Source organism: Lactuca saligna, chromosome 7 (genome assembly GCF_052625555.1).
Source record: "Lactuca saligna cultivar CGN05327 chromosome 7, ASM5262555v1, whole genome shotgun sequence".
Classification (NCBI taxonomy): domain Eukaryota; kingdom Viridiplantae; phylum Streptophyta; class Magnoliopsida; order Asterales; family Asteraceae; genus Lactuca; species Lactuca saligna.
In genome coordinates this window covers 122428000-122455580 of record NC_136423.1, presented here as the reverse complement: position 1 = coordinate 122455580, position 27581 = coordinate 122428000, and the positions used below count along the sequence as shown (strand labels likewise).

Genomic DNA, 27581 nt, shown 5'->3' with positions numbered 1-27581 from the left:
TGATTTGTTCAGTGAAGTTTCCGCATCAGAGGAACCAGAACAATCTCAATGGTGGTATGATAACGCGGCTGAAATTGAACGTACGCTAAGTCTAGCAACAACTCACAACCAGTTTGACAACTCCCCGATAGCAAAATGTAGTATTCAGATGTCACAGGAATATGCAGACTTCACGAATATATCTGGAAGAAAATCTTTTAAGACTACACCACCATCTAAAATGGAAATGCCAATTCCTTTGTCTGTAGTACCATTCAACAATGATGAACATTGGGTTAGTAGAAGAGGGTACATGCCTCACATGAAATCTGAATATATGAAATCTCCTTACATTATACGGGCTGTTGATATCATCAAAGGAGTTCCACGACAAGAAAAACGTGTAGAAGAATGGATATTCTCTCTCCAGGGAGAGCCAAAGTAAGTTGCATTTAAAATATGTTTAAATTACTTAATTTTGTTGGTTGCTTATTAAAAATAGTATTAATTGGTCACGTCTTTTGCAGTGATATAGTTTTCCACACTTTGGATGGTTTTTCTTCTCAGAGGTTTCACATGGAAAGTTTTTTCCCAACATGTGAACTATTTGGTCATGTCATTGATTGTTGGAGTCAAGTGTTGAATCTTGATGAAAGTAAGCGTGCACCTGAATCGCCTCTGAGAGTTTATTGCAAGACAGATGTGACGGTATAATTTAATATTGTTCAATGTTGATTATACTATTTTTTAAATACAACATATAAATAAGCTAATGAGTTTTTAAAAATGGATCACATAATTTGTATCTTGAAAGTGATTTAACAGAAAGTCAACGTAAAGATAAATTCATTGAGAATCTGGTGCTCTCTATTGAAGATATGGACACAAGCCTACGTTTTATTGGATTGGTAAGAGATATATCTGAATAGTTTACTTATGTGTTTATTTATCATTGATCAAATATGAATATTAAATAAAGTGAATACATGTAAATGAATAAACTTTGCAGCTTTTCCTACCTGTCACCCGTTCATTCCACATTTTCCTTTTTGTGATCAATCTACAACACCCAGAGTTTGTAATCATTGACAACAACAAAGTTGATGATCATAATAATGAGAGATATGGTCAGTTGCCCCAAATCATTGTAAGTGATTAATAAAATTTACATTACATAGTTAATAAAATTTCATATGTGTTGACATTGTTTTTTACATTTTCAGAAAGAGTATATAGTTGATTACTTAAAATCTCAGAATCATCTAAAAGCTTAGATGTTTTCACATGTGATGCCACATAGATTGGAAATGCCTTGGAGAACAATAAACAACAACATTGATTGTGGTGTGTTTACGATGCGTCACATGGAAACGTATATGGGTGGAAATATGAATGAGTTTAAAGTTGGGTTCAAGAACGAGTCTTCTGCACAAGATGATCAACTTGTTAAACTGAGGACAAAGTATTTATACAAAATCGTCACTCATGAATATAATTTGCAAAAGGATTATGTGCTGCAAAAGGTTGATGAATTGCACAAGATTCCTTCAAGACAACGTTCTCAACTGTTGGCCATTGCAAAGGAACAAATTCACAGGAGATTGGATGATTTAAGTTAATTCTGTTAAAAAAGTTATTTTAGTTATGACTTCGATGGTTTCTTTTGGATAGTTTTAAAACAATGGTTTTGTATGCTAAGGATATTAACTTGGGTTGCAGAACGTACAATAGCTTCTTTTGGGTTGCTAATTTTAGTAATGGAATGGTGATATTTTAGTAGTTAGAATTTTACATTAACATTTGAAAAATTAAATTATGTCAAAAAATGATGATTAACATGACTGGTATAATTTTAGTGTATATTCAGGAATGATTCTTACTAACAAATATTTGTTAATATGTTCTATTACTATGACCATACAATTAGAATTTTTAATAATTTAAATGAATATATCTATATTTGTGACATCCCCATTTTCACGGCCAGAAAAGACCGATTTTGTTTATGCTTTATAAAAATCAGAGTTCTTCTTTTAATAAAAATGTTGCGTAATTCGTTCCCAGAAAAACACGATAAATACGTTATTAAAACATTTTCGAAGAAACGTATTTTATTCATTTTAAAACGTTTGGGATGTCATCGTCAATACAGGAACATAAGCATAAACATAACTTACATTTATTTACACTAGTGATCTACATCTCTTTAATCTCTCAGTGTAATGTGACTTCATATCAACACCTGTGATATAAATAAACCGAGTGGGTCAGGTTGAGAAACCTGGTGAGTACATAGGATTTTCAACCCACAATAATATAATTATTATGTTTAAACAATCAAACAATCAACCTAATTACCCATCCTCATTATCTTCTTTACTCTTAAGGATTTATCCTAAGGCTCATCTATTCTGCATTCGTTTATTCCGAAGTCCCTTACTTCCAGGGTTATAGGACTGGAACTAAATCCATAGCTGCCAATGTTCGTTCATAAAGCATTAATTCCATAGTTGCTATAGTCTATTCATCGGGTACTAAATCTATACCTACTAGTGTTTATCTAATAGGTACTAAGTCTATAGCTACCAATTCCTTAACAGGTACTAAATCCATAGCTACCGGTATTTGTCCAATAGGCACTAAGTCCATAGCTGCCGATGTTTATTAGTTAGGCACTAAATCTATAGCTGCCAATGTTTATTCACATCATCTTTTATCTCTCATCATTCGTCTATCCGTATCATACCCAACATATTTGTGTATATAAAATACGTATACAGTTTAAATCATCTAAAACATGTATAAAAACGTTCATCCAACATAGACAACAAGTATACAGATAATATGCACACATAACACATAGTTTATATAAAATACTTCATATCCATGTGTAAGATGAAAGTAACTATGCACACACCTGAGAAGGTGGTGACTGGGTAGTCGGACAACGCTTAGTTTACTTTGAAATAATTTCCTTCGACGAAACCTAGTATTATCACCACTAGATTTTAGTCTAATATTTACCGTGACTAATTATTAGTCTAGCTATTATTACTATTATATAAGCATTAAAAAAATACTTATATAACCCATAATAATAGCCCAAGTATTTATTATAAGTTCCTAATAACGTTACTATAATTAAATAAAAGCTATATTGAAAATAGTGTAGGCGTAGCTCACTTACAGTTGGTTTTATAGAAAAACAGGCTTTGCTTGGAGCAGCATTTCCGAGCCGAAAAGCTCTTCTTCTCGGAGCCGTCGAGCACTCCGGTGCTTCCGCCTCGTGCTAGGGAGGTTCCCTAGGCTTTTCGGGGAATTTCGAGGCTAGAGAGAGGTTCTAGAGAGAGAGTAAAGAGAAGAAAGAATGAGAAAGGTGTGAAGAAAATGAGAGTGGGAGAGGTTCTATTTATAGGGTGAAAATGGCTGAACCTGGTGCCACATGTCACCATTTAGTGGCAAGACTTGGGGAGAAAGCAATGGCCAAGATTGTGCCACATCACCCATTTTCGCACAACACACTTCCGACTTCTAAAATCCGTAACTTTCACATACGACCTCCGTTTTTGACGTTATTTATATCCACGCGTAGGTAAAAATAATATCTACAACTTTCATTTTGACTCCGTCAGCTAATTCTCGGCCGGTCTTAAATTTAACAGTACGAGGCGTTTAGACTGTTAAATGACCGCGAAGAATTCGTAACTCCTTCATACGGACTCTGTTTTCGTCTGTCTTTTTATTGTTAAGTTCCTATTAATGAGATCTTCAACTCTCATTTAGGTCGCATAATCCAAAAACCGCTCGAACTAAAATTCAAGTTTCGGGCTGTACACTGCTAAGCCGAATCTTAGAAAAATCATAACTTCTTCATACGAAGTCAGATTTGGGCGTTCTTTTTATGAATTTTCTCGGTTTAACATATTATATGACTTTCGTTTAGATCATTAAGGCTAAAAAGTCCTCCATCGTAAAATCACTATTTATGCTTCCCGGTGTCGTGCCGGTTCCGTCGCGAAACTTCGACGGATCATAACTTCTTCGTTATAACTCCGATTTCGACGCTCTTTATATGTACGGAAACCTTGTGACATATTCTACACCTTGGTTAAGATTATTTATTCTAAATAATCTTTTGTAGAAAAGTCATTTTCGATCCGTATTACCTCTAAATTGACTAGCCCGGATCTACGGGCGTTACAATATTCTATAATGATTGTTGTTGCTTTTATATATTAAAGTATGTTGTTATTCAAATATTGAATAATAGCATAAATACATGATTTATTCATAACATATTATACTTTAAATGCAAATTGTTTTAACTTAACAGAAGAGTATTTAACAATTTTCATATCATTAATATGTTGAAAGTAATTAATGTATTTATGATATTATTCATTATTGACTATAACAAAGGGTTTAAAGTCGATAATGGTTAAACTTATTACTAAAATTTACCCAAAAGCAAACGTAAATCAATATATGATGTATAGGTGTTTTAAAAGTTAATCGTACAAACATTTGTTATTATGATATACTACTAACAAACTATGAATACTGCTTAAATTGTATATGACTATAGTCTATAATGATTGATGTTTTATAATTTCAAGAAAGGAAAAATATATCTATTCTAAGTGCAAACTGTTTAATATCATTAATCTGTTAGGATTACCAGATTTGGTAATGCTATTATTCATTGTTGAATAAAACAAAACATTAAAAATAATGAAGCTGTTTTAAGATAACATAACATACTAAATCGTAGAAACATATTCTTATTCATAAATCTAATAGAAAAGTAAAATCTATTGGGCAACCGAATGGGCCATTTTAAGCTTGTTTTTGACTCTCGTGCAAGTTTGACTTTGCAAGTCCTCCAATTATGGTTAACATATTGATTGCAACCTGTGCATATTCTGGGTTTTTTCTTTGCAGCTGCAACAACTTTCTCAATAGCACTAACCATTCTTTTCTTAGTTCTACTACCTTTGGTATGTATAGATGAAGGTGGATGGATATTTATTTCATCAGGAATGCTGCGTATTCCAAGCATCCAAATAATTTCTTCTTCATCATTATCAAGTGACGTTTGGTTTGAACTGCCAAACTCCAATGCTGCCTGCTTCAACTAACGTGTTTTTTCAACAAATTCCAACAATTTTTCCTTGCTTCTTTTGAAATGATCCAAGCAGTATTCAACATTGTTGTATGCCTCTGTTAGAAGTTTAAAGGTGTCATCTTCTGTTTCCATGTCAACATGTTTCATGGCAAGCAAATGGCTGGAAATTGCATCCCTTCTCCATCTTCTTAGAATATATTGCTCTGGAATCTCTTCAACATGGTTGTTTTTCAATACAACAAAAATATGACGACACAAAATGACAGTACGTATGAAGTGATTGCATGAACATTTAACTTCTTTTTCAAGCAACTTTAGTTCAACCTACATTGTATAATAAAAATAATGTATGTTAGTAACTGATTGAATTAACATATTAGTTGGTGGTTATTGCATAATATTGAAACAAGTATATGTAATTTAAAAATAATGATATAATATACTTGTATAATCACTAATGAATAGCGTTTAAATGATGAATATAACCTTGCATTTTATCTTCAATTGTTTGCTCTTATCCATTTGTGTAATCATAACAACTTGCCACCCATCAATCTTTTCATCACTGTCGATAGAATAGTACCAGACTGCTTTAAATATTTCCTTTTTGACCTCATAGAAATTTTTTTAGTGTAAACCGCAGCTACATGTTCTAGTAATCCACTTGGAAGCGTCATTTCATGCTTTGCATTTTTTGTATCATGTTCTAGTTTCTGTTGAGCATTTCGTTGCTTTCCAATGGCAATGTCGTAGTTCATCATGAAATAGATAAGAAATCTACCAGAGTTAGAGTATTTATTAAAAAATGAGTTGACGCTTTCAGACCTTGAAGTAGTTTTCATCAGACCGTGTAGTGGCATGTCTTTAAAATAGGTTGGAATCCAAAGCTTTCAATCCCTGTACATGTCTTTGAACCATCTTTTGTCCTGTAGTTTGAATTTTCTCATAAGCAGTTTCCACCTTGATTCAAAGACTTGAGGCTCAATGTAGACATTCCAAACAAGCTTAGTAAAACGCTTTTGAAAATCAGTGTTTTTCAAAAAATCGGCTAAAACCTAAAAAAAATTTGAATTTTATAAGATTAACTATGAATAAACAATATGTATGCTAATCATTTTTAAAAATATGTAAGTTGTGTAAATCATTGTTGAATAAAACATGTTGCATGTTAACTTTAACCAAAATATACACATCTTGGCTTGTAGTTTTTTCATAATATGCCACATACATAAACGATGATTAGAAGTAGGAAATATTGCTTCAACGACTTGTAGAATTGTTGGATCTTGGTCTGTTAACACACTAATTGAGGGTGTTTTACATGTGCTTTCAAAAAAGCTTCGAGCAACCAACGATAAGATTCTATTGACTCGTTGCTTAACAAACCTGCTCCAATGTTTATTGAACGTTTGTGGTTATCAATGGCTGTAAACGGCACAAAAATCATTCCATACCTGTATTAAAAAGGCAATTAAAAACAAATTGAACATTGATTATAAACTTAAAAAACATCAATATTCATATTTAAAGAAAAAAAATGTATAATAACTATAAGAGCTTACTTATTTGTTCGGAATGTAGCATCAAATGAGATCACATCTCCAAACTCTTTGTAATATAACTTATTGGTTTCATCCGCCCAAAACATTGCGTTTAACACACTATCAACACATTTATACTCAAATGTGTAGTTATGTAACTCATCTTTCCTCATGTTCATTTTGTCAACAACCAGCTGTGCATCCTTGTCACCTATAATGTTTCCCATCTTCCTTCTAAAATTTTTATAATCAATTGCTTCAGGGCCAACGTTTTCATAACTTCCTTGCAAACTAGCTTGTAACTTATGTGCCTTTGTTGCACCAATGTTAGATGTTGAAGAATGCACTATAAACTCCTTGTCTTTATAACTAAGTCGTCGTGCACGTTTGGAATACCATCTGTCTTCTTTAGTTTCTAGGGGGTGGTTGTGATTCTCTTCAAACTCATATATTTTACAAGCATTAGTTCGCATATGTAACCTTTCAAACTTTATCAATGCCTTGCAGTCCGTGATTTTGAAGTTTGAGTTTCGTTTATTCCTTCCACTTCCCTCAGGATCCGAAGTGTCAGCTGATCTGTTAGGTATTTTACCCATTTTGTTGCACACTACATACCTTTTTTAATGGTTTTGTCACCAAACCTAGTTACTGTATTTAACCTGACACCAAAACCTGCTTTATCTGCATATAATTTATACATTTCAACCGCCTCCTCTAATGATTGATAAGTAGCATCTACATCTGGCATAAATTCTTTAGGAACAATAGGTTTCCACAACTTGGTTTTCCCACCGGGCGAGTCAACAACATTACTATTGAATGATTCCTCTTCATAATCAGTTCGATTTGTACCTGTTTTTTTAGACAACAAAAAACAATAATGCGACATGAGAGACATGATATAAATTTCGATCAATTACGTATACATAAACTAAGCAATTTTATAATCATAATCAACGTCTGTGAAAAAGTAATCAAAGTTGAAGTGTTTACTCATTTTAATCGTATTAACGCATAATCACCAATGCTTATCAAACTTAATCAACATTGTATTAAACTTAAGAAACAATGTACAATGATGTGTGATATACACCAGCAATAACTAATTAATACATACAACGTATATGATTAATCGTATACTAATATGTACTAAATAAATGACAGGTCTTATTCATCATATACAAAAATTCAATGACTGTAATACATGATCTGTATTTAAAAGATGTTGATGTTGTTCTCATTTGTTACCTTCACTCGCATAATCAGATAATTGATTTCTTCCGCTGTATTAATCATCCGAATGATAGAAATCGTCTTCATCATATTGATTATTGTCGAATGCTTCGTCGCCATATTGATCATTATCTTCGGTATCATCGCTACTATAATCAAAACAGTCCGACATCGATATTTTGGGTTAACAAATTCCAACGTTGTTATCTTCAACCGTAAACGATGTTACAGATACAAATGTCGATTGACTAAATCAGGAATGGCATACTGGAAATCGTATCTTCAATTCCATATCTCCTTGAACGATAACTATGGAATATCCCTTAATTATAGGTAAATATTAATGGATAATATATTGATTATTAATTGTATTATATTAATTAAAAATTATATTAAATACAAATTTACTTAAATACCCTAATAAAATGATTGGCTGATAAGTGTTCTCGCGTTCTCAACCTTTTAGGCGTTTTCATTTGATCCTACTCCTATATATATATATATATATATATATATATATATATATATATATATATATATATATATATATATATATATATATATATATATAATTTCACAATTTTATACTTGTATGTATTTTTTTTTATAAATAATGGACACCGGTTAGATTTCGTTTTGGATCCACCACTACCTCATACATAGGGGTGCAAACGAGCCGAGCCGAGCCCGAGCTTGGCTAGGCTCGGGCTCTTTTAAGTTATACAAGGCTCAAGCTCGAGCTCGGCTCGATTCGAGCTTTTCTTTTACTAAGCTCGGCATGAGCTCGTTAAGAATTATACAAGCTAGGCTCGGGCTCGGGCTCAACTCGTTTTTCATTTGTTGTGCCTAAATAAGCTTAGGCTTGGCTCAAGCGCGTTAAGAAGCTCGTTTACTAATACCCGAAATTCATAATTTCCCAAATATGTTTTTATTTTAATTTATGAAAATAATAAATTATATTATATAAAGGCTCGTTTAGGCTCGCGAGCCTAATCGAGTTTAGTGACGTAGGCTCGAGCTCGAGATAGATTAATAAACGAGCTTAATATTAAGCCTGAGCTCGGCTCGGGCTTGTTTAAAACTGGTTTCGAGTCGAGTTTTTAACGAGCCGATCCCGAGTAGCTCGCGAGTAGCTTGACTCGTTTGCACCCCTACCCATACCCATGCCCTTAGCTAAGAGGGGTGACAATACAATCAACCTTTATCTATCTATAGAAAAAAAAAAAACCTTACAAATTAAAAAAAAAAAAAAAAGATTAATTTAACAAAAAATTTGTGTTTTGAGTTTTTATCTTTCAAAATACAAAAGATATTCCCCTTCTATCAAAATGAAAAATTATCATTCTTGAGTTTCTTCGTTTACTTTGTTACTTGATCTAAACTGAATAACGTACTTTTATAAGAGATTCCACGACATATCCATCAAACAAACCATATACATCAACAAATGGTAACTGTACTTTTATATAATCATGTGGTGGAGTTATGCATATAGTTTCAAGTATGTAATAAATTGAGGTTTTCTGAAGACACAGTTATCAATACAAAGCACTTAGACTGAAAATGTTAAGTGCTCATCTTTTTGCAAGTGCAGTCGAATATTATTTGCAAGATGCTTCTTGTGTCTTGCTCCTTTGGCAGCTTTAGCAAACGAGCCACTTTTGTATACCCAGCATGTTGCCTCCGGAGAGATTCAGGCTTTAAATCGGGCTTCATTTCCTTATTGGGCCTTTTGGGTTGTGTAAGGGCCCATTGCATAGCCCATATTGCTAAAGGCCGCATGTATGTTATAGATCTGTAGTGCCCATCAGTATTCCAAGCTTCTGGGGTTTGAAAAGAATAGCTGCAAAAAAACCAGTCACGAGGTGTAGTTTAAATTTGTTGCTTATCAACGCATTGTACATTGATAAATCTATCTAATTATAGCATTGTGCTTTCTTGAAAGATTACCCAACTATAGTGATGAAAATTGCTTTGTATTTGGATAACACTGATTTTATGGAAAGAAACAAAAGTATGATACTATAAAAAAACAAATGAAAGAAAGTAGGTTGCTATTAAGTATACTTACCCGCATCCCTCTTCAGACCAAGCGGTCTCATACACTCCACTTGCAGTGTGGAAAGCAGTGTCGATCATGTCTTCATGAATCATACCTGCAGCAACTCCATAGGTAACTCCTGTCCAAATTTCCCTTGATTGCATACATGACATATCAGGTTCACCAGTGGGTAGCATCCCATTAATAGCTCCACGTTTCCCATTCTTCACTTTCAATACATTGAAATTGTAAACCTTCTCCAATGCACTTTTCGCCTTTTCTTCATCAACAATAGGAGAAAGCCCACATGCTCTAGCATACCTACCACAATTCACAACCAATGTTAAATGTCTTAAATGCCCTTTATAATGAAGGCAGTTCAAATTTAAACATACCATTGTCCCGCTAACTGATCAGCTTGAATGGACGAACTTGCCCTCCCTTTACTATCATCATAGTTAAAATAAGAACCATTCCACAACTTATCATACACACTCCTCGCTTTCATAAACTTGGCCCAAAAATACTCCTCGCAACCCTTATCACCGACCACACCCGCCATAGCAGACGCCGCCTGCAACGCCGCCACCCACAGCCCACCGGAATACGCACTAACACCCGATACCGACCATGTATCATACGTCTGATCAGGAAACCCTTCGTTTTCAACCATCCCATCTCCATCCTTATCAAACTGCTCCATGTACGCCATTGCAATATAAACAGAAGGCCAAACAGCTTTCGCAAAATTCTTATCTCCGGTGGCCACCACGTCTCTGTAGGCTTGGAGGACAAATTTAGGGTTTAGATCTTTCCATTGGTCTGTATTGTGGAGGTTATAGAAGTTAACATCAAACCAAGGATCGATCATTCCGATATCATGAGGGACAGCACCTAGGGCTTTTTTCGGGACTGATGCCCCGTCGGATAAAATATCCATTTTACGGGGATCATGCATCATGACGGCAGATGCGAAGTCACGTTGGAGGCTGAGTTCGAGTTTGGGGAAAAGCATGATTAGGGCGAATGATGCGTAGAAATGGACGTCGTATGTGTTACACATGTGGTATTCTATTCCTTCGTAATATAGAAATTGCCCGATGTTTTCTTCTCCGTCTTGTAGAAGATTTGTTCCAAATGCTGAGATTTTTGACGTGGGGTTATGGATTTCTTCGAGTACTGACGTCATTCTTTCAAGAACGTTAACAGCGGTGTCGTGGTGATGAGTTGTATTACCACCATTACTTTGAGAATCCATGTTAGATCTATCAATTGAGAACTGTCTTCCATTAATGGTTGATAAGTTGTGTACAGGAGGTAGTCCGTCTGGAAAAAGAAAACAATGATTATGAACATAAACTTGAGCTGGTTTCATTTGATAAAAAAAATAAAAAGATTAGGGTTACCTGTCCAAATTGTGCCCCCTGAGTTGAGATAATATAATTCATTGAAAAGAGTGATTGGGTACCTGAAGAAAGGCAATAGGATTAGAGATTAGTAAGTAAGGGCAGTGAAAAGAAAGAAAATTAGAGGTTCTGGATTACCATTCAGGAAGCCTCTTGTCTTCAAGGATAGGCTGTTGCCATGCTTCTATCTGGGCCTCCCAATTACCATGTTCTAAAAAATTTCATACAAAATGAATAACTGAAATTGTTAATAATATATAAAAACAACTTTCTTGAAACAGCAATGTACTTTAAAATACTAAAATAGATACCAAGAATAGCATCATGTGCGATTTTTTCAGCAGCATCCCCATGACTACCATAAAATTTGGTGTAACGCCTGTCACAAAACATCCCTTGTAAGAATCATGCTAGTTTTCATATAACGCTAAAATGCAAGAAATAGCAATGCACTTTCATTTATTTGTTTATCAAAGCATTAATATTCTAACTTTTTTTTCTACTACCACAACAACGTATTTTCAATTCATCTTATTAAAGCATTGTATTTTGAAATATCTACCTAACTATAGTATTCAACTTCTAGTATTTTTCTTATTGGACCTTACACTTTAAAAAATCTACAAAATCATAGCTGTGAAAACTGCATCGTACTTGGATGACATTGGGATACATTGGTTAATTTTCAAAGTAGGATCATGTAATAGGACGAAATGAAAGTAGGATGCCATAAATATAATAAACCAATATACGAAAGTACGTTGCTATTTCTTGAATTTAGCCCATTTGATATATAATAAAGTTTGAGAAAAGAAAAGGTTTGGTGAGTCACCTATGGTAAGTCCTGGTTGGAAAGACAAGTTCCGGGCAGTCCCACGCCAATGAGAAGGTGACAGTACGCACAACCTGAGATGGTATGGTCACAGAAGCTGCAATAGCCGCACCTATACACGACTTTGCTTCTGAGATCATTGGTAGTTGAGAGGAATCAAGGTGATCAAAAGAACCATTCTGAATAATAAAAATTAAGGGTAGATGTAAGAAATGGCAATCTACTTCCATTTATTTGTTTATTACAGCATCTTGCTTTCATTTCTACTTATTATAACATTGCACTTTGAGAATTTTATCAAATGATAGCAATGACATCCAAATACAAAGCAATTCATATTTGCCATAATTGGGTAGATTTTTTAAAGTACAATGTCTTCTGTCTTCTTAAGACAAAATTTGAAAGTACCTTTTTAATTTCATTCCACATGTCTTTTGCTGTGAGACCCTTGGAGTTTCCAGATATTACGAAGGAAGGGCACTCTGAAACACGAACATGGTTTGTTTCTTGTGCTGCAATAGCAAAGGTTACAGGGGGTTGCCCATCTGCACTCCTGTAATAAAAATAAATGAAAGTATTTTGCTAATTCTTGCATATGGCACAAAAGGAACAACACATTTTATTAATGAATTAATAAATCAAGGAGCGAATAGTTTACGCATGATGTAGGAGTACTCCATGAATGCCATCTTTCACCCTGGTAACAATATTTTTAACATTTATGACAAAGTATATATAGTTAATAAATAATAATCCTGAAACCCAATATGGATGTACAATTGAGGTTAACATGTGAACATCCTTACGTCATTTTTGAATTGGAATGATGACCAGATAATCCAGAGGATCCACCAACAGAATTCTGAAATAAGTGAGAATATCAACTTTTACTTATTTTGTTTTTTTCTGAAATACCTAAAATGATGAAAACTTACCTCCCATGTAAATAGCAAAGTGACATCTGCATCTGTGTCTCCAGTGTTCGACAGCTAAGCAAGATTAAATCCAATGATAACGACCAATGTCATCTCAGTACACGACATACAAAACTCTGTAAATAAGGATAAGGATAGGAGGGCATTCATGTCTTTTGAGAGTGAGTCTCATTGTTGCCATATTTTTGAATGGGACAAAAATTGCAGTTTTTGTCTCATTGGCATCAATCTCAATATTTGTCTTATTCTACTCATATATGGTGTTCTAGTTCAATGTCATGGCATGTCAATGTCTCGTCATGTTAGGCTTTAAGAGAAAAGACATACTGTGTAAGTAAATACTGCTACAGGAAGGCTGCTTTCTTTATAATTATGAGGGATAATAGGGGAAATCTGACGACAAACTATTTTGAGGTCCGGATCAGGTTCACCTACATAACAGAAAAAGGGTCGGTCAATGATGACGCAAAAAAAGTCAAACTTAGACCAATGGTCAACCTTGGGAATGAAAAAAAAAATGAGAATTACCATCATAAACTGTCCAAGCCCTTGGGTATAATCCATGGTATGTAGATTTCTCTCCACTGAAATTCCAGTCCCAAGATCCAATACCAACATCTAAACTATCTCTGTTAATTCACATTATCTTCAGTTTCATTTTCATTAATAGTTCTTTCAGTTTCAACTTTCTATCAAATATTACTTTTTTTTTTCTTGTAGGGAATTGTTTAAAAAAAGTTTAATAGAAAGCTTCTTACTTCAGCATCTCTTGGTTTGGTGGGCAGAGGACAGTCGAATACTTCTTTCCATTTGGTCGTGAGACAAACATCTGCACAATGTCATAAAGTACATAAGATATCATTTACAAATATTACAGTGATGAATATATCTGTAAAAAAGAAGAAAAAACTTACAGAAAATTGATTTGCTAAAACTGGTTTATCTTCACATAATTTAGGAAAGAGTTGCCAACGCAAAAATTCGCCTTTATATGTCCTTCCAATGCTACCTGCACTGCCAGATGTGTTTTTCCAAATAAAATGACCAAAAGAAAGAGTTGTGATTATCAATTATCATACAAAACGTTTAAATGAGCTTACCCAATACCACCTAAAGGAACACCATTACAAGAAGAATAGTAGTGTTTCTTGAAAGGATCAACAATAGTTCCCTGAAACAATATAGTAATATAACTTAGTGAATTGTCATGATTAAAATGCTTATCAAAGAAATATTGATATGAATTAAGAGAAGTACATTTCCATTTCCGTTTGCAGCATCTTCTCGTATCCAACGCCATAACCGATATCCCATTGGAGCCTATGCAAAGGAAGAAAACAATTAAAAAAGATGATATGTAAACAAATTGTATCACTTGATATATAACATACATACCAGATGGATTACTTCTTTGAACTTTAAACCAAACTCTGAAAGGGGAGTTTCCTTAGTGTTTAGTTTCCTCTTCCATGTAAGAGATGCAGGTTTTGCTGGATCAACCTTATCCTGGAGAAAGATTTCTTTTTAATTAAAAAGATCATAATAAATTCTACAAATATATAGAAACAAGAGAGGCCTGAAAATGAATAAAATATCAGAATAGAAGCATTATTATCCATGTACCTTGATAATACTAGCATCAGAAGCTTCTCTATCAGCATCATAATTATTTGCTGTCATTTCCCTGAGAGAAAACATGGATAAAAAGATTAACTGTAATGTTCACAAACTCAGCAAATATGTGTAGCATTAGATCCTGCATTAATTTCAGTTTGATGTAAGATACTGTGTTTGTTTCAAAATCATAGTCCTCTTTTTATTTTGATTCAAATCTTACCTTTCAATTTGGATAATTACATAAAGTTTTAGTTGTTTCTGCTCAGAGTCTTCTATACTGCAATATCTTTTAAATTGATTGATATCAAAAAAGTTCTTTTGAGTTAAAATCTAAATCCATTTGAGACCACAAAGTAAAAAATGGAATCTAATTTTGTCTGAAGAATGTTCTCTCAATGATTATCGTTTGCAAAATCTTTTCATCTTAACTAGTTATACCGATTGCTTCAACAATAATAGCCTGTTTATAGCAGAAACCATTGATGCTAAAAATCAAGCACACAGGCCGCCTGCACTTTTGACCAATTCCATTGCTCCTATATTCTTGTGAATACAGACACAAGCATAAACTCAACAAAATGCGAAGTCAAAGGTTTTCCATAATCAGTACGAAGATTCAGATACTACGAACTTTAAGTAATAAAACAAAATCTGCTTGAAAACCTATCTTCGTAAAAAAAACGCAATGATACAGTTATACTAGAATAGCGATCATAACATATTTTGGCAAATCAATGGCATTTTTTACACGGATAACTTAAATTCGACGTAACATTGCATCTCCAATGCGGAAACAAAAACCAGATGCGGAATTCACTACGATAGATAATAAAGTTGAATTCAATTAAAACAAGCACATTTTGGTAAAGCAAATTTATCAGCAATTAATCAACTAAGAATTCCTCATTCATCGTAAGTGAAAGAATCGAATCGAAATTCAATCCAGTGTTGAATTTCACGAACGTTACCAAAGTTTTGAAGAAATGATTCTGCAAAAGATTCCGTAGCGATTGTTGTAGAAACCTGCTGTATCATGAAACTGAAAATAAGAATAGTCAAGGTGTGCTGCTGCCTACGATTATATTTAATTTAATTTAATTAATTAATGTCCAGTTGTTTAACAGTTGGTGAATTACAATATTTTCCCTGGACTATTCATTAATCTACAACTTTGGTCTTATTTTCATTTGTTACATTTTCGATCCAATTTAAAAACTACTGTGTTGTACCTAATGACGATTGGTGTTCTTTCTCAAGGTGTAAACTTTGTAGCATCTTCGATTGTTAAGTTGTAATGAAAGCATATATTCAGGCTAATGTACATTCTAGATTTTGGATTATATGGTTTATCGGTTATTATCACTATAATCCAACGAAGTTTTGTAAAAAAATTATGAGATCCATGAGTTAGTTTTTGTCATTATAAGGGTATAAACTCAACAATGACATATTAATAAAGGGAAGAAAACCTTTATTAATAGGTTAGCATGTATAAAGTAACCAAATATAAAATGATGTGACATATTTCATGTTGATATAGACGCCACATAGACACCATCTGTGAGATGACATGACATTTAACACTCAAAGAAATACATAACCACCTCCTTTTCTTCCATGGCTAACATCTCCGCCCGACTAGAGTAAATTGCGGAAACCTCCGTTTGTCTCGACTCTCAACCTCAGTCCCCCTCCTTCTGACCACCATATCAATAAATTCAAACAACCTTTTCCACCTCTAGTTTTCTTTCTTGGACAAACCTAATTCAGAGCAATTATTATTGGATTCTTACATCGTTCAAATTCAGACAATCACATTACTAGTTGATGTAACTTATCAAGCGTTACATAATTAATTAGAATCAGTAACATTACTAATGCATATCAAGCTAAACATAATCAATTCAAAGTAATTATAACTTAAAATAGATGTAAGTTATCAAGCTTAAGATATATGTAACTTATCAATTATACATAATCAATTAAGAGTAACTAAACTTAAAATACATATGGGTGTTTGATTTTGTTGGTGATTTTAGTGTCACCATGCCATTTTAAGTAACTGGAACCAACATGTGAGCTAAGGGGCTTCATGATTTGTACTCTAATATATGTACGAGGTTGTGTGGAGTGCATGCATGTATAAGATCGAGTCAGAAGCCGGTTTGACGACTAGTTGGGGGTCCGGGGGCAGCGCCCCGGGTCCGAGGTTTACAAATGGGCAACACCCCTTTGGTAGGGTCTAGGGACAGTGCCCCTAGTGGGGTCCAAGGGGCAGAGCCCCAAAACATCACCGAATTTTACATATGGTAACATAATGGAAAATTCAATTTCTTGAGGGTGATTATGGTAAAACTAACAAAACTCGTTAGTTTTTGGTAACCCTAAATCCTCATTAAATCCGGATTGACATTACTTGCTTCCAAAACAACTAATGACGGCCCAACCCTAATGAAACCCTAATCGTGTTTAATATATAAAGAGCTCTTCCTCTCCAGAAGAGGGTTACGATCTTAAGCTCTCGTTTTCGTCATACTTTCACAGAATCATCTAGCATATTGGCTTACGTTTTCTGTGCCTAGAAACGTAAGTGTCCACTTGGATTATCCTAGGCTGAATTTCTTGTGACCCGTGCATAGGGAAGAAATATCAATTCGGAAAGTGATATCACGATCCAAGTTGTTATCAAGATCTCCACCACAAACCCTAAATTTCCCTACATGATTTCAGGGTTGAATAAGCACCAAAAGCCTTATCATGGTGCCTTAATTTGTTTGTGTACCATGGATAAGATTTCAAAATCTAGTAGTTCTTTATCTTTTCATTGCTCTTGATATAAAAAAATCAAATCAAACACTAGATCTCCTGTTTGTAAGGAGTACATCTAAGAAGAAGAGTTTGCACAATAGATGTCACCTCCCATAATTATTAACCGAAAGAATCACATGATTCTATTGATACATTCGATTGACTAAACATTTCACAATTAGTAAGTTGGATTTATTGTCATAACCTGCATTTTCCAACAAAATCAATCTAGTTAAACCATGATCATGAGCAAGTACATAAATATACTCCTGAAAGATAAGTGGATATAAGAAGTGGTGTTGTTGAGATCTATCTGGCCCCAAATAGCTTTGAAATTTCTCCTTTTAAAATTCTATTTAAATAAAAAGTAGAGTATTTTGGGGGTTATCAAATGATACATAATCGAAGATGAAAAGGAAGACCTGCAATTTTGTGAACAATGTGGAGTCGAGTTTGTTGATTCTCATATACAAAGATATCAAATGGGCTACATCAAACTCGCATACCCGGTAATGCATGTGTGGTATTTGAGACGTCTTCCTAGTTATATTGTTACTCTTTTAGATAGAAGTAGATGAGACTGGATGACATTAAATGGGACACCATTTGGGAACTTTTGGATTAGATAAACTCAGATTTTAGAACAATTATGCAAATGGTCATTTAGGTTTTGGTTTTTTCCCTAATGTAGTCCCTACGATACTTTTTTCCCTCAAAGAGTACATACGAACTATAAGTTGCACGTGTTTGGTCCTCGAGTTAGATGTCCGTCCATTCCAATATTAAGCTGCCCCCATGTGACTTGCACATGATGGTATTTATGTCATTTTACCTTAATGGACATTTTTTGAACATTTAACTTAATAGCTTTAACCATTAAGGTGGCGGGGTTTAGTTTCAGACATTGACTTTGACACTCTATCTCTTTCCCCAAGAAAACCTTTTGATTATCTCCTCTTCTTCAATTGTGAGTTATTATCGTCGTCCGGCAACATAGTTCAACTGATTCAAGGGTGTGTCGAGGAAAATGGTGCTCACATTGTGGTTCATTATGTCCACGCTACACCCAACCACCTGAGCTACGTAAAGATTATGGTAAGCACAAACCTTTTAATGGTAGGTTTGAAAAAATGTTGTAGACATGTAATTTTGCTTTCCTTCATTAGTAACATTTTGTTCTTGAATTTTCACCTCAGGTTCTATTTCAAGCTTTTTCACATTCAAGATAAATCATGGGGGTTCGTTCACAACTACGGTATTTGGAAGGTCGTACATAGATGAGCTTGTGGATCACTTTGATTTTGTGGACATGGATGTGTTTTCAGTCCATGAGTTAGATGATATGATGGCAGTCTTAGGGTACAATGATGGAAGTATAATGTTTTACCATTTTATGATCCTAGAGACAGACTTGGATAGTGGATTGCTACCCCTTGGCATCGATCAGGAATTCATTCAGCTGGCAAGGTATGTGCCTAATCATAAGGAAATTAATTTGTACATTGAGCATGGGAAGACTAGAGTAGTCCCTTACTTTAAGTCCCCATTGAAGGTTTGTATTGAGGAAGTTGAAGGGAATCATTATACTGAAATGAATGGGGTTAGAATGAAAAGGAAATCATTTGGGTCATGTAGTAAAAAGTTAGATTTGAATGAGCCCACTGATTTGTCAAAGTTTATTGTACCCTATGAACTTATGATCAACAAAAAAAAACACTCAGCTGATCGAGAGAGGGTCCCTTTAGGGGGTACAGTTTGAGGATAACTAAGGTAAAAGAGCTGTTGACACAGGGGATGATCACCAACCAAAAGGGGATGCTAATCTAGTGGATGATTATGAGGTAATGGGGGATGTAGACACAAAATATGGTGGGGAAAAAATCTACATGATGTTGAGTTTTTTGAGGATGAATACAGTGGAAGTAAGGAAAGTGTTAGTGAGGGTGCTTGGAGTGAGGGTAGTAGGAGTGAGGGTAAAAGACAAATGAAGACAGTGAAGATGAAGACTTCTTTGTGGATTTAGAAAATATTGTAAATGATGTGGATGTTGATATGAAAGATTTTCATATACAGGTTGATGAAGATGTTGAGTGGGTTCAAAAAACAACCAAATAAGCAAGTAGTAGTGGTGTTGACTTTACTGAAGGTGAAGATTTAGAGGTCATAGACCCAAAATCATTTGATTCACCTATTGTATGTGAAGATAACAACAGAGAGAGGATGTTGAGAGACATAGAAAAAGAAAAAGCTTGTTCTGAGGGTGTAGTTCATCCAAAGGCTTTCACATTAGGACAGAAGTTCAAAACAAAGCAAGATGTGAAAGACTATATAGACAAACATGCAGTAGAAACCAAAAGGGATTTACATTTTGAAGAAATGAAAAAACATGGATAAGGGCTAAGTGTAGAGGAGTGGTCCTAAATATGAGAGTAGGCCATGGACAAAGTCAAGGACTGGATTCAAGGATAAAATAGTAAATATGAAAAAGGGTAAATGTCCTTGGATTGTACTAGTGTCTAGACCTAAAGAGACAGATGACTGGGTGGTGAACACCCTAGTTAATGAACATCGTTGAGTGCAATCAAGAACCATTAAAGCTTGCAACTACAAATTCATTGCAACACACATTGTGAAGCAAATTGAGAGTAATCCAACCATTTCGGTTAATGCAGTTTAAGATCTCATCCACAAATTCGAGATGAACATGTCAAGAATGAAGGTACATCGGGCAAAGGGATTGGCTTAAAAGCATGTTTTTGGGGATTTTCAAAAACAATATGCTATTTTGAGGGACTATGGACTAGATCTAATGGAAAGAAACCCATGTACTAATGTCTAGACCGATTGTCACACTAAGCCAAATATAAATTCTGATACAAGGATGTTTAGGAGATTTTACATTTGTTTAGGAGCATTGAAGGAAGGATTTAAGGCTAATCTAAGGGATTTCATAGGGTTGGATGGTACTTTCATGAAAGGTCCTTATCCTGGTCAAATTTTAACTGTCGTAGGGGTAGATTCCAATAATAGGATATATCCTCTTGCATATGCACTTGTTGAAAATGAAACCACAGATTCATGGACATGGTTTTTGGAACAACTTGGTGATGATCTAGAACTTTATGCTAATTCAAACTTCACTTTCATCTCAGATAGACAAAAGGTACATATACGATATTGTTGTTATTTAGTCAACTAACTATTGAAATATTTAACTAGGGCATCATTCCTGCAATTGCCAAACTTTATCCTCAAGCTGATCATAGGTTCTGTCTGAGGCATATATATATATATATATATATATATATATATATATATATTTATATATATATATATATATATATATATATATTTATATATATATATATGATAATATGAAAAGACAGTGGAAGGATAAAGAGCTCAAAGACTTTTTGTGGGCGTATGCAACTGCTACTATTGTAAGGCATTTTGAGAAAGCATTAGAAGAGTTAAAAAATTCAATGTTGAAGCTCATGATTGGCTGATACAGATTCCTCCGGCTCATCGGGCAAGATCTCATTTCTCAAGCTAGCACTTCATCTCACAATGATGTTTACATTTACTTGCCACTATTAGGTTTTGTTCTCATTTTGTATTATATCACTAAACAGGGAGGGCACATACTAACATCTTGTTGAATAACATGGGTGAGGTTGTGAATGGAAAAATACAAGGTGGTAGGGATAAACCTATCATTTATTGTTTGTAGTATATTAGAGAGTGTTTGATGAAGAGAATTTGCAATGTCCAAAGAGATATTGATAGATCTGATGGCCCTCTCACACCAACTGCTACTACTCTTCTTGGTCAAATGAAAAGAAAAGCACAAAAGCACAAGTGTATTTTCAATAGGGCTAAAACTTAGGTCACTGCTCATTAGGGTGACCAGTTTATTGTGAATTTGGATGAAAAAACATGCACATGTAGACATTGGGAAATTACAGACATGTTATGCTCACATGCAATAAGTGCATTATGGGACAAGATTAAACATGGAACAAAGAATGTTCCTGAGTTAGAGCATTGGGTCCACCCCATGCTAATGGCTAGTTTCATAGGTAGAAGTGTACAAACACAAAATTGAACCTATAAATAGATTGATGTGGCCCAAATCACCATGCCCAACCAAGTTGCTTCCACCCAAACATGTTGTTCAGGTATGTCTTCATATATCAATATAACTGTAATTTCTGAAGAACAACAATTTAATCTTATGTACATTTATAGGTGGGTAGGCCCAAGAAGAAAAGGAAGAAGGCATATGATGAACATGCTACACAGGGGCATAAACTGTCCAAGAAGTGGACCAATGTCACATGTGGAAAGTGCAACAACAAAGGGCATAACTCACAAACTTGTAAAGGTCAAGGTAGCCCTAATGACAAAAGAACTGGAGACACAGGAGGAAAGAGGTGAGGATAGAGATGTTGTTGTTAAGTGTTAGGTCTTTTGATGTAATTTGCAACTTACTTTTATGTTTATGTAACAAACAATACTTACTTTAGGCTCCTATTTTTGTATGGTCATGCATGTTGACCTTGAATCTTTGTACACATTGGTAAACTTTGAAACAATGTGAACTATTGTTGTCATATACAATAGAATTTTTGTTAAACTGGTGTTCTTGTCAAATAATATTTGGGATATTCAAAGTGTATGGACAAATGGAAACAATATAACACACATAAGCCATGACACAAATAACCTTGTTCTGATATTAAACCATCTGATTACACAAAGACTATATCGTTCAGACAATATTAACCACAACATAATTTCCTGCATTCAAACTCAAAACAGACACAAACACTACATAAACCATGCTACAATTTCCTATCTTCGGACTCAAAATAAGACCACCAGTACATTAACATTACGACCACGACAATACTTCCTGCATTCAGATGCAACTTCAACCATGTTTCAAGTAACGAATTGCAAAAAGACCCCAACTGAAGAGAACGATTAACTTATACATCCTAGCTTGCATGATAGCTTATTGAAGGGATTCTTGGAGCTTGTTCATAAACTTAAGTAACCCAGGTATCACTTCCACCGATCTTGGGCACATAGGCTCATCAAACCACCCAATCCAACTGCACCTTCTCTCATTACGAAGACAAGACCAAAATCGCCTTCCAGGGTTGCGATTTGACCAGGAAGTGACGATGGCTAGATGATGATTTCCACAAGCACATATCGGCATTTTCTGCAGCTTTCTTTCTCTAATACTAGTAGTGATCGATTGAATTGGGAGGAAGAACAAGAAGAAGTAATATAGGCGTTAATAAAATGTTCAGAAAAGGTCCTTTAGGGTAAAATGACATAAATACCCTCATGTGCAAGTCACATGGGGGCAGCTTAACGTTGGAATCGACGGACATCCAACTCGGGGACCAAATGCATGCAACTTATCATCCAAACGTACTATTTGAGGGAAAAAGTATCATAGGGACTACATTAGGGAAAAAGCTAAAACCCAAAGGACCATTCGCATAATTTGTTCCAGATTTTATGAAGACTTAGCAATTTAGCGACAAAAAATAATAGTATATTCAATTTATAGTTTATGTTGATGTACTTATATCCTTGTCTTTTCATATTTTAAAACCCTATATAATACAAGCATGTATTTTGTTGCATTAATAATTTTTTTCTTTAAAAAATCCGATTAAAATAAAATAATCCAAAATATGATATTTTAAAATCTTGATATATACAATCCGACACCTGTTTGGATATCCATATCTCATTTAGTTATATTCAATTTTGTTCCCATTTAGCCATTTCTTTTTATCTCATTTAGTTATATTCAATTTTGTTCCCATTTAGCCATTTCTTTTTACACAATTTACCAGTGAAATTGTAGTTTGTGTTCAAAAACTACCAACACAAAAAATAAGTTCATTGGTAAATGATAAACAAAAATAAATGATTAAATATGAATAAGATCAAAAGTTCATTATCCTCAAATAATTATCCTTTTTAATTAAAAAATTGATTTTGTGTGATACATAAAAATGGTACTTGGGTTTCGCAGTTGAAGTGGATAGTGTTGGTTTATAAAAAAGATTTAACTTTTTACTAATTTTGATGTAACAACTAAATAGATCTTTTATTTCTAGTTCCTACTTGGCATAATTTAAAACTATCATACTACATAATGTTTAATAATAAGACAGATAGGGGGATTTAACATTACTACAACCTTTCAAAAGGTTGATGACTCATTCCCTCATAATATTAACCACATTATCTACCAAATAACTCATTATAAACCAAAATAATGTTACAAATATAACCATCATCCAGTTTATAGCCCTCCATCAAAACAAAGGAGCTTTTTTCCCTTATGACTTTGTATATAACCAACACTACGTATATTAACCCAAACCCATCACAAGTCATCATAAAAACCTCGACTTCTCATCTCAATCAACTCAAATCCTACAACTACAATATTTGGGTTCTGATGAGACTCTCATCAGAACCCCATATAAAATTGATCCCCAAATCATCATCAGTCAGTACTGATGATGATTCTGAGGCCAATTCGAAAGTTCAAAAGAATTCCGTGTGATCGAAGAAGATGATTGTGTTGCAGACGGATCGCTGGTTCTTGAAGTTGTAGATACCGTTTTTGATGTATTTGAGAAATTTATAAGGCCATAACCGGATTCGGTTGTCGATGAAGGATGATTGGTTTTTGATATTTTGGGACACGTGTGTTTTCCAAGATAAGTAATTTCAAAAATTGATGAGTCATCACTTGATCTTTGAACTTGTTTAGTTGCACAACAACCGTGTGTGTTTCGGTATGTGCATCTATAATATTCTCTGTGAAATAAAAAACAGACGTTAAGTTAAGTACGCATAACATAAGGGTAAAACGGTCATTAACTTAAGGGGATACCTGGGGTATTTAGCATTAAGAATTTCCTTTTGCCCGTATTTCCTCCACATATAACCATCATTTGGAGGCACTTCAAGTCCTATCTCCAGGCTCACTTTCACTTGCTGCTTCCATTTAACAATGCTACTACTGTTACTCTTTCTGCATATCAAGTACCAACATTTTATTTTTATCTTCATATCATTCTTTAATTTCTTACAGTGTCAGAGTCAGAGTCAGAGTCAGAGTCACAGTACAACACACTAGAAATAGAGACACGCATATGACATATCTATGTACCTTTGATAACTTACTTTTTCCTAGAGCAATCTTTGTGATTGGAATCCTTGGTGTCAGAATCATCATTATGTGGTCTTCCACTTAATGAACTTTGGATTTCTGTTGTTCCAACATACTGTGAAAGGGCCTCATCATCAGAGTTGGGGATGTGAGTTGACACTTCTTCAGTTTCATTAGAAGAAGCAGGCAAATTCAAATCTATCTCAAGCTTCTTCTCTTGTTTTGGACTTTTTGTTAACTTGTTATACAAACAGTTGTTCTTCAAGTGATGATTCCCTGATGAGTTTATATTCATTTGCAAACAACTGCCGAAAGCTTGATACATACAAAAGAGAGAAAAAAAAAATATGTCAATTCTTCCATGAATAGGAATTTGAAAAATTGGAAACTCTTTTACTTGTGAGTTTAATAAAAAGAATTATATGACTGAAGAGGATAATACTACAACTTTGTTTTTGAAATCACTCAAGGATATAAGAATCTGCAAGTGAAACTTGTCTCAATACAATTCAAAAGCTAATTTATATTAACTAAGCAAAGCTTCTATAACTTCAATCATGCTAGAAACAAACAGAAACATTGCCTCCATTTAAATTCGCTAATATTTTAAAGCAATGTAATTGGTAATTTTCAGATTATATACAGTAAGGTTACTTTGAAAAAATGTTTGCTTATTAGTATACTCTGTAGTCTGTAACATAACCTCCCATCATAAGAACCCAACGACGATACGATTGAATCTAACTTTCAGTTCAAACAGAAGTAAAACCAGATTCAACATCATATGATCATAGATACATATATAACAACAACTTTGCTTCAAACATGTAACTGTAACTCAAGTTACAAAAATTCACTAAAAAAGATGCTAATGAAAATGAAGATTGTGACACCTTAAAAAGAAAACTATATTACGTCGGTGGCAGAAGTCAGAAGATCGTCGTTTGAACCACCTAGCCGGAAAAACAAATAGTGAAATTAGAAACGGCGGAGAAGGAATCCGATGGCCGGAGAGAGAATCCGATCTTTAGTTGCAGGAATCAGAGATCCGGTGCGGCTGATCGAAAGATGCAAGGAGGTTTCATACCTTCTTCAGCTACAACCCTCTTTATATTGTTTGACTTTGATTAAAACCCCCAAATTGAAGTTGACAATGAAAGTTTAGGCATGTGAATTGTTAATTGTGATTTAAGGCCCATGGTTCAATAAGCTGAATTTGGACAAAAGAAAGACCAATAAGTGGGTAGCATATAAATTATATAACAATAATTTTTTGGAGTTGAATACGAAAAAAAGTACAACAAAATTTCATCACCTATGCATATGTTTGAATTGAATATTTAGGGTCTTTAAGAGAACACATAATTTATGACGGTCAATTCGGCTATAAAGATCTATTTTTTTTTTTTGGTAAAACATTATTATTAATGATTTAAATTTTATATTACTCTTTGACGAAATTATAAGGTATACGTTTCTTGTATGTAGCCTACATCAAGAATTTATCATTTGTTATGCTCGATAATTCTTTTTTAAGATCATATCCGATTAACAATTTCCTTGTTTTAGTGTTAATTGGTTTTCTTATGGGAGTTCGGTATTTTACTCAATCAATTATAATAAATGGAAATGTATAATTTACAATTGATACCGTGTACAATTCAACGAAAACAATGAAGTCTTTAGCAGGCTAAGAGTAAAATTTACAATGAAAATGTATAACGTTGGACAACACAAACTAATGTCATATTTTTGTAGTTGTCGTAATAATCAACGCCTTTAGCTTAAGAGAAAGGTCACTCATGTAAGAGCACGGAATGGACAAACAATAATAAATATTTTTAGACTGCATTTGGTACGTCACAGTTATTTTTCGAGTTTTTTTAAGTTGTAATATTTGACAAGTTAAAAGTAGCTTATAAGCTAGTTTTTTTTTTTTTTTTTTTTTTTTTTTTTTTTTTTTTTTTTAAACTATTTAGACTTATATTTTTCAAGGATATCCTTTAATTAATTATAAAAACATATTTTTTTAAATATCCTTTTATATCATTTCATATTTTTCAACTAGTTTTACCAAACGTTATTTTTTATCAGTTAGTTTTTCAGATATCAACTAACTTTTTATTTGATAGATAGCTTTTCAGCTATCAGCTAATTAGACCCATAACTTTGGGGATTATAAATTTTAAATTACTTATTTTTTTTGGTATGTTGCTTATTATAAATCTTAAATTACTTATCTTTTCTTATGTAAAAAAAGTTTACATCAACCTCATCCGTATATCTGATTAATTAATTATAAGTATTTAATTAAATATGTTTAGATTACTTAACAGGTTGGCATGAACGATTTTTCTAAAGCTCACCCAATAGTGCAAGTATAAATTAAAGACATGTTTAGGAATATGCTAAACGTTAACACCTGAAACCCTAATTTGCATCCCTCCTCAACACCAAAAGTCTGGCACCTAGGGCTGTAAACGAATTGAACGTTCGGCGAACCGTTCGTGAACTGTTCGGCGGGAAGTTCGTTTATGTTCGTTTATTTAATAAATGAACGAACATGAACAAAAATTATCGTTCATTTAGTTAAACGAACGAACATGAACAATGGTCTCGTTCGTTCATTTATGTTCGTGAACGTTCGTTTATGATGTTTGTTTACGTTCGTTTATATTCGTTCGTTTAAGTTTATTTATATTCATCTATATTCAATTAATTTTCATTATATTGCTATATTATATGTTCGTTTATGTTCATATATGTTCAATTGTGTTTATTTTATCTTTGTTCGTTTATGTTCGTTTAGCATGTTCACGAACATGATCAACAAAGTAATTTGTTAAACGAA

The 27581-nt window shown here is 33.8% G+C and overlaps 3 protein-coding genes across 4 annotated transcripts; all 3 read right to left on the bottom strand.

Annotated features, from left to right (window-relative positions):
- Nucleotides 1–5994: 5994 nt before the first annotated feature.
- On the bottom strand, nucleotides 5995–7998 carry LOC145007196 (protein FAR1-RELATED SEQUENCE 5-like). The gene is made up of 6 exons (XM_078966177.1): nucleotides 7894–7998; nucleotides 7566–7605; nucleotides 7305–7497; nucleotides 6667–7260; nucleotides 6426–6558; nucleotides 5995–6159 (listed from the first exon to the last, which is right to left on the bottom strand). Exons 1-6 carry the CDS (start codon nucleotides 7996–7998, stop codon nucleotides 5995–5997), a joined length of 1230 nt encoding a protein of 409 aa, XP_078822303.1.
- A 1316-nt stretch (nucleotides 7999–9314) lies between these two features.
- Nucleotides 9315–15788, bottom strand: LOC145004249 (uncharacterized). Its single transcript, XM_078963142.1, has 20 exons — nucleotides 15678–15788; nucleotides 14716–14776; nucleotides 14488–14598; nucleotides 14350–14412; nucleotides 14193–14263; nucleotides 14007–14106; nucleotides 13851–13921; nucleotides 13621–13721; nucleotides 13420–13523; nucleotides 13093–13146; nucleotides 12964–13019; nucleotides 12816–12854; nucleotides 12566–12710; nucleotides 12158–12336; nucleotides 11637–11704; nucleotides 11464–11536; nucleotides 11326–11387; nucleotides 10315–11245; nucleotides 9950–10240; nucleotides 9315–9721 (listed from the first exon to the last, which is right to left on the bottom strand). The coding sequence occupies exons 2-20, from the start codon at nucleotides 14770–14772 to the stop codon at nucleotides 9445–9447; spliced, it is 2853 nt and encodes a 950-aa protein (XP_078819268.1). The 5' UTR covers nucleotides 14773–14776; nucleotides 15678–15788; the 3' UTR covers nucleotides 9315–9444.
- An 8002-nt stretch (nucleotides 15789–23790) lies between these two features.
- LOC145007552 (uncharacterized) lies at nucleotides 23791–25869 on the bottom strand. Of its 2 annotated transcripts, none has more exons than XM_078966466.1 (4): nucleotides 25646–25869; nucleotides 24745–25045; nucleotides 24452–24592; nucleotides 23791–24375 (listed from the first exon to the last, which is right to left on the bottom strand). In XM_078966466.1, exons 2-4 carry the CDS (start codon nucleotides 25023–25025, stop codon nucleotides 24063–24065), a joined length of 735 nt encoding a protein of 244 aa, XP_078822592.1. In that variant the 5' UTR covers nucleotides 25026–25045; nucleotides 25646–25869; the 3' UTR covers nucleotides 23791–24062. The 2 variants fall into 2 exon arrangements, with proteins under 2 accessions (XP_078822592.1, XP_078822590.1); XM_078966464.1 differs by having other exon boundaries at nucleotides 25624–25868.
- Between the last annotated feature and the right edge of the window lie 1712 nt (nucleotides 25870–27581).

Bases quoted from the DNA above. Each gene is read 5' to 3' on its own strand.
- LOC145007196 (XM_078966177.1), bottom strand. From the start codon at position 7,998: ATGGCGACGAAGCATTCGACAATAATCAATATGATGAAGACGATTTCT. The intron at 7,498-7,565 runs GTAATTGATCGA...CTAAAAAAACAG, and splicing joins ATTGCTTAGTTTATGTATAC to GTACAAATCGAACTGATTAT. The intron at 7,261-7,304 runs GTTAAATACAGT...CCATTAAAAAAG, and splicing joins AAAGCAGGTTTTGGTGTCAG to GTATGTAGTGTGCAACAAAA.
- LOC145004249 (XM_078963142.1), bottom strand. From the start codon at position 14,772: ATGACAGCAAATAATTATGATGCTGATAGAGAAGCTTCTGATGCTAGT. The intron at 12,711-12,815 runs GTAAACTATTCG...TTTTTATTACAG, and splicing joins GGAGTACTCCTACATCATGC to GAGTGCAGATGGGCAACCCC. The intron at 12,337-12,565 runs GTACTTTCAAAT...TTTATTATTCAG, and splicing joins TGTGGAATGAAATTAAAAAG to AATGGTTCTTTTGATCACCT.
- LOC145007552 (XM_078966466.1), bottom strand. From the start codon at position 25,025: ATGAATATAAACTCATCAGGGAATCATCACTTGAAGAACAACTGTTTG. The intron at 24,593-24,744 runs GTAAGTTATCAA...CTTGATATGCAG, and splicing joins AAAGATTGCTCTAGGAAAAA to AAAGAGTAACAGTAGTAGCA. The intron at 24,376-24,451 runs GTATCCCCTTAA...TTTATTTCACAG, and splicing joins CTTAATGCTAAATACCCCAG to AGAATATTATAGATGCACAT.